The sequence below is a fragment of the Mugil cephalus genome, chromosome 11, assembly GCF_022458985.1.
Source record: "Mugil cephalus isolate CIBA_MC_2020 chromosome 11, CIBA_Mcephalus_1.1, whole genome shotgun sequence".
NCBI lineage: Eukaryota > Metazoa > Chordata > Actinopteri > Mugiliformes > Mugilidae > Mugil > Mugil cephalus.
In genome coordinates, this window is record NC_061780.1 from 18,034,959 (window position 1) to 18,049,431 (window position 14,473).

Here is a 14,473-nt window from a genome sequence, read left to right on the forward strand (position 1 = left end):
TTTCACATGAAGATGAAAATTTATACTAAATCTAAGCATGTCCTCATTTAGCCGCTAATGTGTGAAAACAGATCTGATGGACGATTACGTATCCAGACAACAGGATGTCTGTGGTTTGACAGAATACATTTACTGCTATGGATTCAGCTAACAATGCCTCAAGCTGCTGGAGTGCAGAACTGTCCTCTCGCATTTCCTCTCGTTCTAATTATTGGTTGTTATACAATAAACATAACATTGGCGAGTTAAAGGAAATGTACAGATATATTGTTAGGGCTTAGACATAAAACAGAGACCAAAAGACACATTCACACGCAGATAAGGGGGGGTGAGGGGGAGTTTCCTGACACAGGAAGACCTGAAATAGCGCACAGCTCGATCAGGCCTGAAGAAATGCTGCTGCTATTTTTGAATGTCTGTACTAACAGGGAAGAATGGAAACAATCACTACATATCTTTGCTACACAGAGATATCAACAAGTTTGAAAGGTAATAGATGAGCACCAGTGATATCTCAAGTGCTGCAAACAATGGAATTCTTCCTTTAGCATAATTCAGTTGTGATAATGGGTATTTTGCCCTTGCATGGCTTGGAATTTTTTTTTTTTTTTTTTTGGCCCGGTGGTGTTTATTGGTTGTGGAGGTGAAAAAATGACAGGCATTCCAAAAATGCCTTGTGCTCGGCTGAATGGCCACTGGAAGTTTCATGTAACTGTTAACTTCATTGTTCTGTGATCCTTAATAGCAGCGCCGCTGTAAACACTTTCCAGAGCCAATTAAAGTTTATTGACCACATTTGATCTCATTTGTGTGCAGCAATTCTTTTCTGGAGTGCTCCTCACCGGGTTGTCATTTTGACGTTTGGCCACTTGGTGGCTCCAGTTTCCACTCCATAGTGAGCTTAGGCAGAGTGCCTTCACAAAGCACATTTCAGCAACAGATGTTTACTACAGACTGACAGGGGCTTCGAGTGGGAGGCTTGAAAGGGCCTAGTCATTTCTGACACTTTAAATCCAGCAGAGCAAGTTTCTACATCTACATTTTCCTGTGTTTATGCTAAAAAGATGTATCTCAACTCAACTCAAACTTCAAGTGTTCGAAACTATATAGGTCACTGTCACACAATCTAGTCATTTGTGCATTTAGTACTTAGAACAAGGGGGGAAAAACAGGTAGAAACTATAGAAAATGACTCAGATGTTGACTAACCTGTGAGCTCACCAGAGTTTGATGTACCCATCTCTGAGGCCTGGTCTACAAGGGTGGAGGCTGGCGGAGAGTCTCCATACCCTGGAGTGCTGGGCCGGCTGGGAGAGCCTGACTCTGGATCACTTGTTGAGCCCCATCGGTCGTCTCTGCTGGAAGTTCTTTCCTTGTCCCCCACGGATGCCCTGCCTCCATCCTTCCTGTGGACTCGCTGGTGGACGATCATCTGGTGGCGACTGCGGAACACCTTCCCGCACTCAAAGCACTCGTTGGACTTCGTGGACGCTTGTGACTGCGACGGGCGCCGCCTGTCCTGGCGAGATGAAGGTCGGTACTCCGAGTCACTGAGGCTCTCTGGTGTCCGGTCCCCTGAAGAGGTGTGGCTTCCCAACCCAGAGCTGCTGCGTCTGCCCGGGCCGCGTTTCTCCTGACCTTGCAGGACATATCGACTGCTCTCCTTTTCAAAAACCACAGTAGCTCCGGCGAGGGCCTCTTCCCCCATGCTTCCTCCCCCGTAAGAGGCCTTGTAACTAGGCTCCACAGGCTCCACAACCCTTCCTTTAGTGGCTAATTGCCAGGCCTGGTAGCTGCAAACTGGATCTAGCTCTGGGATTCTTTGACCCAGAATCTTTTTCTCCTGTTTTTCCTCTTCATCCAGGGTCTGTCCCTCAGCAGGCTGAAGGTTGAAGTAGTCAAGGAAACGCCTCTTAGCAGCTGGGGAGTCCTCATCATCACTGGGTCTGCATTTGCTCTGGGATTTCCTGCCGTAGCTGAGACTGTGGACTTTTTCGTGGGCTCTCAGGCTCTCTTTGCTGTGAAACAGGTTCCCACATTTGGAGCACATGTGATAGATCGATGCAACAGAACCAGCAGCAACATCAGGATCTTGGGCCACATCGTTGATGGTTGCTGGGTGCTCAGCCGGATCTGGTTTTGACCGTGACCTGGATCTGGTGTTGTGTGTTTTCATGTGAGACTTGAGGAACCAAGCTTCACGGAACCGTCTCCCGCAAATGCGACAACAGTGGTCCAGGATCCCTGCGTGTTTCTTCATGTGTGACTTCAAAAACCATGCTTGGGTGAAGACCTGGCCACAAGTCTCACATGGGAAGGTCCCATCACCCTGGGGTTGGATGGCTTCGGATTCAGTCACGGCCTCTTCCTTAACAATGGCCTCCTCTTCTGCGTCTGCTGTTATGTGGACCTTCTCGATGTGGCTGAGGAGCTGGTCTTCCCGCTGGGCCTCGTAGCCGCACAGACGACAACAGAAAGGCCGCTGATCGGTGACAGACTTCTCCCTTTTCATGCTCCTCGCAGGCACTTTCCTCCGGCTTTCCTCGCTGCCGTCCCCATTGATCATGCGATTACAGGCGGAGCTGCTCTTTGTCGGACTCGTGCCTCCATCGAGACCTTCCGAAACCCTCATCTCCTCCTCCTCAGCCCCACCCACTTCATCCTCGTTGGAGTGGTGGCTGGACAGCGTGCCCAGTTTGTGGCTGCGGATGTGGACCTTAAGGTTGCCCTTCTGCGAGGCCCTGTGGTCACAGTAGGGGCATTTGTAAGGGCGTGCACCCGTGTGGCGTCTCATGTGCTGCGACAAAGAGCTGAGGAAAGGGAACCTGCGTCCACAGATGTTGCAGTCGTAAGCCCCAGGGATTTTATCATCCACTCCCTCCATCTCAATTCCAGGGCTAGCCTTGTCTTCACTTAGCTTCTCCTTCTGACCTCCCGCCTGGGTCTCCATTACCTCCACGCTGTCCCTGGGATTCATGGTGTAAATTAAACTACCCTGTCTATCCGGCTTCTCACAGGTTCAATCACAAGAAGCTACTGCTATCTGCAGCTGCACATCTAGGGATGTCTTATGAGCCTTTGCTGGTCAGATAAAATGCTATCTGCAGCTGCACATCAATCATACAACAATTGTGCCGCTACCAATGCAGCTGATTCAGCAAAGTTCAGTTAATGGATGCCACAAAACGTATCCATCTTCAGTGAATCAACGCCATAAAAACAATTTGCTTTTTCATGCTAACAAAGGCTGGGCACATAGTATTTATAACTGGGAGAGAGTTGGAGTCGCAGAGTAAAGTTTTGTCTTTCCATCAGAGAAGCTAATCCACCACTCGTCTGTTGCTCACTCAGCCGGCCTCATCATCTTCAGGTATTACGAGCTTCACCAGCATCAGTCAGTGACACAACCTTGAGCCCTCAGAACATCCACCTGAGAGAGAAAAAGACAGAGCAAATACGTTAGAAAGCTTCCTTACTTTGAGTTTATACTTTCACTTTTCACACACGTTCACCTATCCTCTGAATGCACTGCTAAGCGAGCTACATTAGGTGGACTGTATGTGACATTTGCACACTTTCCTGCTAGTGCAGAGATGAAGCTAAGACCTCGGGTTGTTGACAGACACCACAAAAACACTGATTGATGATGACATTTTTAGAAACATTTGAAGCTGCAGTTACTTTAAGCCAATAAAGCAGACACCAGCAAGTTGTAAATGAAATCTGTACCTCTAGGTATATGGATGTAGTATGGTACTTGTAGAATTATAAATATCCCGTTTGGTTGAGGATTGCACAACCGTCACAAAATAGTTAACAATTTTGTCACATGTTTCAGTCTCCAATAAAGGTTTTATACCACTATAAATTGAGTGTGGGATGGGTTATTGCCATGTGCCATGCCATTAGTTGAAAAGAAGTTGGCTAAAAATGTGTTAGGCAGAATTAGGTGGCGTATTATAGTTTAAGCTTTCTAAATACTGGGAAGGAGAAAAGTTGCATGGTCGATGCAAAGACAATACGAGGGCTGGAAAAGAGTTGTGTCTATATTGTAATTCTCGACTTTCTAAATAATGCTTGTGATCAACTCATCTACACAACAAACAACAAAATAAATGCCTAATGAACAATACCAAACTATGACATCTCTGGTCTGTAGCTTGCACTGAGCGGCACCACTATACATGTGCAGGCGTGTGTGCTGTGATTGTGCGTGGGGTCGTGCAGGGCTCGAGGGCTGGAGGGGGGGGCTCTGACGCCACCCCGGCTGAGTCGACACTTTACACAATCGGGGTGGTAGTCGATGGGGGGGAGCAGTCGTGTTCACATCAGCAAGATCAGCAGTGCCACCATATTCCCTCCCCGCACTGGCCTCACGCACCCGACTCAACTGACACTATCACATGACAGGGATCTTAAGTACACAACAGGAAGTGGCTCTTCAGACAGTTTGCTTTGCTCTATTTCTCAAACTGGAGTTGAATGGGTTCAGTTGGAGAGTCAAACAGAAACAGAAACAGATAAGACGAGGCAGACAAAGACTTCAACTTTGACTAAGTTGATACCGCATACGTTTCAGTAGGTGGAATACTTTCATAATTTGCATATCAAGAGTCTGCGTTAGCTTGCGCTACATTTTTGTCTTGACATTGATACATGTTTGCATTGCATTTTTTTATTATGACCTATTACCTATTACAGGTTAATCACATTGTCAGCCCATTAAACATCAACATAAAAAAAAATGACAAATTTTACCTATAAAACTAGAATCCATTTCCAAATTCCCTCTCATCAAACTCTGAAGCATGAAAACATTTCCATGGGAAACCTGCCTCAAAGTGTGGACTCTGTGAAATGTGAGTGACAACATTATTACAGGCTATTACATAAAGTGTCAGAGCCCATGAGCTGAGTTACTGCCAGGCTCTAATTATAAGTGGATAATTGATCATAATCATAAGAGGATAGGTGGTGGAGGAGGGACGTTAGCACAAGAACAATCATATGTTTTAGAGCCTTGCACTGAAAATGACTACCCTGTACCAGAGCCACCTATCTATCTGGAATGATTTGAAATCAGCCTCAGCTGTTCACTGTGATTTTCTCCTGCAGGGCTTACTACGCTCGGGCTTCCAAATGGACAAGGACAGCTCCTGTCAGAAGTGTAGCTGTAGCTGACATCACTTTAAAAACAAAGTTTACTGTCAGATCCCGACCTTGTACTTTGTAGACGTATTATAACCAATGTTGATCTTGACTGGGTAGAGACTGCTTGCATCTGTAAAATAAAAATTACAGCTAATGCTGCAGGGCCATGGTGCTATGTAAGTATGACCGGTTCGCCGCTTTGGTTCAGATTAATGTCTCAACAACTGTTAGATGGATTACCACGAACATTTCTGACCATTTCCGTGGTCCACGGAAAATTAATCCTTGCTGAAAAGTTTATCCTGTGAAATTTCTCAACACTTATTAGAGCAAATGGCATTTAAAACTTGGCAGATATTCGTGGTTCCAAGAGGATAAGTCCTGTTGACTTTGATGATGTTTAAAGAGTCAGAGTCCTGTAGTTATGACCAGATATGAACACCTTTATGCTCCTTATCTTTAAGGAGAATTTATTGCTCTCTTTCAAGCAAACATTATGTTGTACTGGCCTACACACTAACTTAATTATAAGAAAGAAATAAACTGATAAACAATCATGTGATGATGGACATAAAACAGGAAAATAAGCTAAACAAAGCCTTCCAACTCCTGTCAATTATCCACAGTAGTTTTTCCCCCACCATCTGTTCCATCTGCTCATGTTAATATTGCTCATTAATACTTAGTAGTTTCTTCCAGTTCTGCCGCTAAAAACAGAGGATAATGGTCTTATTTCCTATTAAATGGCCTTGCTGACTGGGGGTCAGGAGGGCTGGGAGGGGTTGGGGCTCTTCAACAGTAAGCCTGTCATCCACCAGACAGTCACATGTGCAAATTGAAATGTAATGAGATTAAGCACCAGAAGGGAAATAATGCAGGCTCCACACCATCCAGGGTGAGGGGGGTAAAAAATAAATAAAAAAAATGACAAATTGGCTTAAGGAGGGAGAAACTGTCCAGGAGAGACGGAGTAGATTACCAATTATCTGAGTCATCAACAAAAAGAAAAAGAGAGGCAGCTTCTCAATCTCAGTCAGTCAGTCACAAACCAATAGCATATACCAGATGAACTGAACAGCGTTTTTTTTTTTTTTTTTAATGAAACTACCGGTCCACTTTGTAAACCTTGACTGTCATTGACATCCCCCAGCTAATTAACCTTACACACACATACAGAAGACGGATTAATGACACAGGAGAGACTGGCAGTGTGTAGCTGGATTTGGAGCTGAAATTGGCGTTCTATTTCTAAGTGTTTCAATCCTAATAACATTTACTTGTATTTTATTTTTATTTTTTTCTGCCAGGAAATGACTATTCAGACTAACCCTAGTTGTTTTCACCACTCATGATATCAGACGTGCCATTAATGGACACTTAAGGTGCCCGACCGTGAGTCACCCAGAGTGGATGAGGTCTTCGCTCAGCTGATCATGAGACAGAGGCAAACAAAACCTTTAACAGTTCTTCTTCCCCTTCTCATTCCTAACATGAGAAGTTTTTTGGGTTTTCAGTTTCTGGAACTTTTGGAGAAAGCACCTTGTTTTTTATGTGTGTGTTTTTTCTTTTTCTTTTTTTTTTTTTTGCACTGCAGGAACTGAGAACATGATGATAGTACTCTGTTGTTGTTGTTTTTTTAAGCTCCTAATACTAGGTAGGTATATGCAGCAGCTAGAACGAGAGGATTAAGTAAGACTCTCATTTTTCCATGCATACCCACTCTTATCAGAGAGGCCTGAGTATTCCTGTTTCTCAGACTCCTGAGGTCCACATCTGGAGTGAATCTGGAAACAAATAATGTCAAACGGTGCTTGCAGGCCAGCAGAGAATCTTTTTACAGGTGTCAGGTTTTCTATTTTGTATTTGTTTTTTTTTTTACACAGTGTTGATATTGAAAAGCCTTAAAAACCAAGGACGCTATTGAAAAGGGCAAAGCTGGTATGGTACCAAAAAAAAAGTTAACCTCTTCGTCCCTATGCCTATTTTTCTGCCCCCTGTGAGAAAATGACATATAACACATAATGGGTTATATCTTCATAACTCTAAAGGCTGTGTGAATAATTTTGGTCACCTGTGACACAAACACCAGTGAAATTGCTGCAAAAGTGTCAGAATAATGACATATGTTACTGTGTCAGACAAAACTCATCTGGAACAAAGTAGAAAATATAATTTTCTGTTCTCTCCTAAAAAAAAAAACACTTTAACTAACACTCTAACACTTTAGCTAGAGTAAAAACCACCCGATATGTGGGATAGTGGCCCAGTTCAAATATGACTTAGTAATATAAAATCTGATGAGTAACAGTGCAAAAGTAGATGGTAAAAAGGTGAATCTGAACAATTTTAGAGATGTTCTAGCCCATTTATGTCCAGGCGGAATCACAAATTATGCCTTTTTGTCACATTTTGGCACCATATGTGCCATTTGACATTTCTAGGGTAACAGTTTGGAAAAGTTTTTGTTTCACTGATAGATCTCTAAATACAAACACAACAGTTTTGACTCATTCACCCAGACCATGTGTGAAAGGAGGCCTTCGGCTAATTTCAATGGAGAATATCTGCTGATTGACACCTCTATCGACCAGAGTCTACAGAATTGAATGCCATGCCCAAATTTACCATAGGAACCACCAATGACGATCCAGAGCGAATTAAACACAAAGATCGTATATGGTCAGCGACCCTACGCTCCAACCTAGAAGCCTCTTCCTTTTCATGTAAACAAACAGGACCGCCATGATTCATTTAAAACTGACGCAGAGTCATAGGAGAAGCCATTAGCAGTTTTTTGGTGGTGGACTATAACTTTTAATCACAAAACAGCAAAAGTAAGATATACTTTATGATTTCGCGAATGTTATTTTCGCGACTCTTTGGCTTCTAGCTCTCTGAGTTTTTGTCGCACAGTGAAGAGACAGACATCGTTTGTGTGGCTATCTTGAAATGGTGAGGTTAGTGGAAGCACTAAATGAAATGTTCGCCATATCCGTGTTTTTTTTCGTCACGTTCCCATACAATTGCTTGGGGTTTTATTTGTGTATTGTCCAGGTGGCAATGCCTGAAAGAGGTTTTTAGATAAGGTTCTCCCCATCATTTTCGTGTATTACATGTTGGGAACAGTGCATGCTATCATGTGTTTAGACTGCCTGTAGCGCACGGATCTCACCTCAGCCCTCTGTATGGGGGGCGCTCGGGTCGATGGGCCCCCCACCTTAGAGGCCATAAATTCTCCTTACAGCTAACATTTAGTGCGATAAGGTGCATAAAGGTGTTCATATCTGGTCATAACTACAGGATTCGGACTCTTTAAAGAGTCATATAAAGGTTTGCTGAAGGTGACAGGCCTCACCGTTTTGTTCCCCTATGATGAAAAACACTGTCATCCAGCCAGGTAGCACCTTCATCACGACAATCATCTCAGAGGCAGCAGTGACACCCAAGGGTGCGGGAGATTGGCTTTCATAACGCACTGACTCACTCACACTGTCACCTTATCAATGGTAATGACCGCGGGTCGTTCTCGTGTGGGACATCCTTCAGCCGTGATGGGATCAGTTTCCCTCCCACACAGGCCAGCACAGAGACTAGCATTTGGGATTGAGGGAGGTGGGAGGGGGGACAAAAAAAAATAAAATTAAAAACCTAAAACACAGCGGTGAAAAAATGGAGAGTGGACCATCTGTTAAAATGAACACGCGTGCATACATGCAGGGGAACTAAGAATCAAGAAGCAAAACAGAGGGGGCTTTTAATGTTGTCCACACTCATCTTTTGAAGGTCTATATGCACACACTGTGGGCTTTTAACACCGGTTCATACAGGCAGCATTGAAAGCTTAACAGCCCATAGAGAGAGTCGCTGACACACACACGTGCGCAAAAACGTACACATACATTGCTTCGTGGAGCATAGCATACAGAGAGCACTTTACAAAAAACCTCGCTATCCTCTGCTCATAAAGTGGAGACATTCAGCGCTCAGAGCGGGACAGAGGCGATGGTATGGAGCCGTTGCACGCACACACACAAACACACACACACATACACAAACACACACACATACAGTGCAGAGCCAGTGTATTCTCAGACCAATCAATAATCCATTATGAACAAACTGCTCCTCACCTCCCACCCGGCTCTAAACCGGGAGACAAAGAGGTCTGCTGTACGCTGGACGTCGAAGCGAGAGAAAGAAGCAAAGCACAGCTGGACACACACACACACACAAACACACACTACAGGCTGTTCGCAAAACACACGCACCGTAGATTTACGCATTTTTAGGGTGACAAACCAGTCACACACGCACACATGAAACTTTTTTGTTGACTTTGTGGTTGACAAACAGACAGAAGGTTTTGGTTGAGCTGCTGTGAAGTAGTTGATTCACGTACACTTACTTTTATGTCAAAAAGGTCATAAAACCTGTCAGTAAGTCGTGAATGGAAAACACATATATCAAATGTACTTTCTCAAGGCTGATGTGTAGGTTGACACATAAATACACAGTGTATGTGTGCAACATTTCTCGCATATTTGCAGTGAAACCACATCTGGCCATAGACAAGCAAGGCAGGGCAAGTTTGCAGACTAAATGCAGATATTTTTCCTGATTCAGGTCTGTCCCGATTTCAAATTGTGTAGAAATAGAAGCTTTTTTTATAGCACTAGACTAATACTCTGTTTAGACGATTTTGGCACAAGTGTGACTTTGATGATTTTGGTTCTAGCTTGGTAAGAACAATACACGATTATACAAAGTAGTTACATGACAGGATATGCATTTGTCTGCACTGTGAGGGTATTCCATTTTTAAGAAGCTTTAGGTACAGTTTGACTGAGCTTTGGTAGTGTGATTCTAGTTTGATTGAGGCATCTCCTGTTTAGTTCAGACACCAAACTGACTCCTATTTTTATCTAATCTACGATCAATTTGGATCCAGTCCTGGCTGAGCTCTAGTTTTCCCTTTAGTCCCTGCTCTGTCAGAGCAGGTCATTCTCATAAGCAGAAAGAGCAGTGGGGGGCTTTGTGGCATTGTTGGGGTCTCCGATTCCCATCCTACCCCTGGTTCCATCCCTACCCCCCCATCCCTTAAACCCAACCAGAACAATAGAGGGGGTCCACGCTGTCTGTCCCTCCTCAAACCAGCCCCCCTCCAACTTCTGATAAATAGGCCGAGAAGGGATCCTGCCTGCCTACTCCATTTGCGTGAGAAGGGCCTTTAGATAGAGAAAGAGTCCACTGGGTCTCTGTTTGTGTGTGTGCAGGACGTGGCAGGTGTTTGGGTCAATACTGTCATGTTACATTTTGGTGACCCGTCCGTGCTAGTGGGATTAATATCCAGGTAAGGGGAGAGTTTTTACTGCAGTGTGCACCAGACGCTAAGAAATTATAGCTCATAAATTGGTTGCCAACATTATTGGCAAGGAACTGTAAGATTTTTGACTTCTTTGGAAGCAAGCAAACAGAAACCAAAGGTCCAAATGGTCCAGAACTAGTATAAACACACACTCTTTCCCCAGTCTAAACTGTGCACTTACTGTACATGTTTGCCATCTGCAAATGGCGTTTTCCATTTTCTATTCTTAATTAGAGCACCAAGCTGATCAGCATGGAGCGATACCTGCTGCTATAATTTAGCTCCATTTAAAGCCAACAGGCACTGCTTGCTCCCGTGGGCCCAACCATCTTCAGCTTCCGCTGGGATTCTCTGTGTGTTTGCACATGTGCGTGTGTGTACGTGGTGTGTGTGTGTGCGCGCATACACCTCCCAACCCCCCTCCTTCTCAAACTCTGCCTGTTTTTCTCACACTGCTCGTTAACCCCTGGGTGCTCCTGCCCGTGGAGTCCCCCCTCTCCCCACGCCTCTCCCCTGAACCACGGCAGCATTCCTCGCACACATACACAGACACTGAGATCTTCTGTCACCGTGCGGCGCAGACTGAGCTATCGTTGCGCTCATCTACGTCACCTCAGAACAGTTCGCAGCGTTCACAGTACAGTGTGTTTGCTGCGCGGACTCCTCTGGCGATCGCTGGCTTTAATCGCTTATTCTCAAACCCCCTAAATCAAACTTGAACCTTTATTTAACCACAAGGCTAAATCCAACTCTTAATCCTAAATTAATGGAGTGGATGTAAGGATGATCAAAATGTGCTTACATAACAGGATCTTTTTTTTTTTCCTTAGGACAGACATATAAGAACACTCTGTGTTCCAGTCATAGAAACAAATATCATTTAGAAAAAACAAAACAAACAAAAAAAAAAAAAACAGCCATGCTCCATGAAAGATGATGTGTTGCATTGTTTTCTTTTTAGATCCATGCAAATTGCTGCAAAACCTGTTCCCTCATTTCCTTATTTTCCTAAAAGAAACCAGGAGCAGAGGTGAAACGAGCGCAACTGCAACTTGCCGGCGTGGTGACGGCGACAGGCGAAGGAGCCCTGCCAGTAATGGCATTTCGATTTAAATCTAACTTGAAACGCCTCCATCTCTTTTCACCCCACTCTCCAGTGTCCACTCTCCTCACAACTCCCCTTCCCTTTCTTCGCCCCTCTTCCCCTGTGTTCTCCTTCATCTGTCTGCAGCCCGGAACAACCTCTGCAGCTGAACCTAAATCAGTCTCTCTGAAGTGTAATTAGACCAGTGACCTCAAAGTTGGCCACCAGTCTTTCACACTGTCACACTTTCTGATATAACCGTTTTATTTTGCTGCTTGCTGAGGCAAGATGGCCTAGCGGTTAGTGAGTTTGCCCACACATGTACACATCACTCACACAAAAAAACGACATGAGAGAAGAGAGAGTGTGCGTTTCAAATGAATTACACTGCCGTGTAAATGAGCACTTTGATCTCGCGTAAATAGTCCAGACTGCGGGGTGAATGCGACGGCTAAGAGTTTTATTTCGGCATTTGCATGACTTACAAAGAGAGCACTAATAAGCTGATAAAAATCAAAAAGATTTTCCACTTTCGCATCTTATTTAAGGGCATCAGTTTACAGGAGGTTGACATTACAGTCACTGCACAAATATGCAGATGTCAAAATCACCTATATAGTATTTTGGGAGCTGGAATTTAGCTCATCAGGGTGGTTTCACTAACACTATCTCAAATATTCAACCAAGTGTTTAAATTCTTTTAACATGACTTCAACTGAGTTCTACTGAAAGAACCAGAAGGGATTTTGCTGCCATCTCATTCCTTTTTAGCTAATCTGACTGTCAATGCGTGCTTTGAGTAACAAAAGTCAATGCGGGAGCGTCGCGCTGGTTCTCTCGCAGCTGTGCATGAACACAATACGCCTGTACTTTCTTATGCCCACTCTCACACACTTGTGAGCTATGTGGTTTCGTTACTTGCTCTTCGCCTTGTTTTCAAACCTGCCTGTACCTCGAGGCAAAATCTAAAGAACACATCCTGTAAGAGTTGTCAAGAGCAGATATGGGAACGCAACGGGGCAACAGATCTGCTTTTGAGGCTTTCTCGCTGCCTGTAACGCATACAGGAACACACACACACACGCGCGCGCGCGCGCACACACACAAGCACGCACGTACTGGCAGCCAGGATGGGAGGGCTTCCACAGAGATCTCCTGATGGCTGTACTACAGAAGGAGTGTGTGGGCTCAAACAGGCAGTTGTTGTTGCAAAAGGTTCACAAACAGATTTGAAGTACAAACACACACCAAAAGAAAAAGACGTACACATTATAAAGAAATTCACTAACAAAGTAACTTGTGGGGGAAAAAAATCCAATTCTATCTACTTTTGCTGTGAACAGTAGGTATGAGTAAGTACAAAAGTACAAAAATGATTTACCTGCTAGATTTGCTATGAATTTCTTTTTAGGCACAACAAATTCTCTGTAGTTACAGTAAACACTACTGTAAGATACTATCTGAAACCCTGATAAACTGCTGACTTACAGTCTCAATTGTACTCAGTCTGGAAATGTTATAGTGTACAGGCTGTATATAAAGATGGATGAACCAATAAGTGTGCGTGAATAGAAGGTTCAAAGCTCAGTGTGGTCACTTTTGGCCGCCACAATCTTGGCTGTGCCTGAAACCCAGTTAACTCAACTCAATTTAACTAACGCGGGTCGTCATGAACGGGGAAATAAGCTAAGAAGTTAGCTTAGCTTAGCTTAGAGCACAGTTACAGGATGTCAAGGGGATATTTGAAGTAGTAGCAACATATTTGAATATTAAAGGACTTTTTATTAATATTGAAGCTTACAGTTTACATACATACATGAGGCCGTATTTATAGAAAAGCTACTTCATGATGTTGGGAAACAGGTTTATACACTTTCTTCCATTAAGACAAAAAATTGGAAGCCAGCTGGTTCTTGTCCAAATCAGTTTTTGTTAAATCTACATATCACCCTTGCTTGAAGCAAACAATGTATAAAATATTAACGAATGACCGTATCCGTGATAAGTGAATGTGGGTACCCTTGGGATGTTTCCTGTTTAGATTAATCCTTAGTGCTAAGCTTGGTTGGTGGTGTCCACTTCTTGGCAAAATAAAAAAGCATAACAAAAACTTTTTTTAATGTTGTTTTTTTTTTTCTTTTAAAGTCCAATGCGCTCTAATGGAGTGCAGATAAAACATTCTTTTATTCCCAGAGGGATTGTTACAGTGGGAATATGAAAGTGATACCACTGGAAATACAGAATACCACTAAGGTCACCACAAACTCATTATTGACCATCAAACGTCCCTAAAGGAATATTATAGGAGTGTTTTGTTTGTGTGTGTGTGTGTGAAAGTTAGTGTGTGTGTGTGTGTGTGTGTCGCAACATCTGCCCAGGATTTCATAGCCAAAACTAATAATAATAATAAAAAAAAGAGGCACCACACAGGAACTGGAGCTGCTAGATGAGAATAACAAACATTGTTAGTCTTTTATATGGGACAAAGACTTTTTCTGGAGGGTAAACTGAAGGACACATTTCTTTCATACGCCGGCTGACAGGCATTACGGCGTACGGTGAGAGAGAGATAGAGCTTATGTGGCTAGGTGATCGTGATGGATGGCTGTATAAAGAGAGATGGAGATCCCATCTGGGTCACGTCTTATCAGGCTGACTGATTCACATTGATGAAATCATGCCGGCTTGTTAACCCGCCCAGTGGACAAAAAAAAAAAAAAGAAAAGAAAAAAAAAACTAAACCAATACTGAGGAAAACAAGGCAGCATCAGGAGAGGGAGGGAGGGGAAGAGAGATGCATGTCAAGGAGAGCAGAAAAGGCAGAGCAAATAATGAGAGGGAGGGCAGCAGAGGGAAGATAAGTGGTAAATAGT

At 43.7% G+C, this 14,473-nt stretch overlaps 1 protein-coding gene across 6 annotated transcripts in view; it reads right to left on the reverse strand.

Moving 5' to 3' along the window:
• The window catches only part of LOC125016266 (zinc finger protein 516-like), a 47,605-nt gene that overhangs the window by 15,241 nt on the left and 17,891 nt on the right, over positions 1-14,473 (reverse strand). For 5 of the 6 annotated variants that reach the window (XM_047598642.1, XM_047598640.1, XM_047598641.1 and 2 more), the window contains one exon: positions 1,210-3,430. In XM_047598642.1, the coding sequence (XP_047454598.1) occupies positions 1,210-2,977 (1,768 nt within the window). In that variant the 5' untranslated portion in view covers positions 2,978-3,430. The remainder of the gene's footprint in view (positions 1-1,209; positions 3,431-14,473) is intronic. The other variant, XM_047598643.1, reaches the window with a different exon arrangement.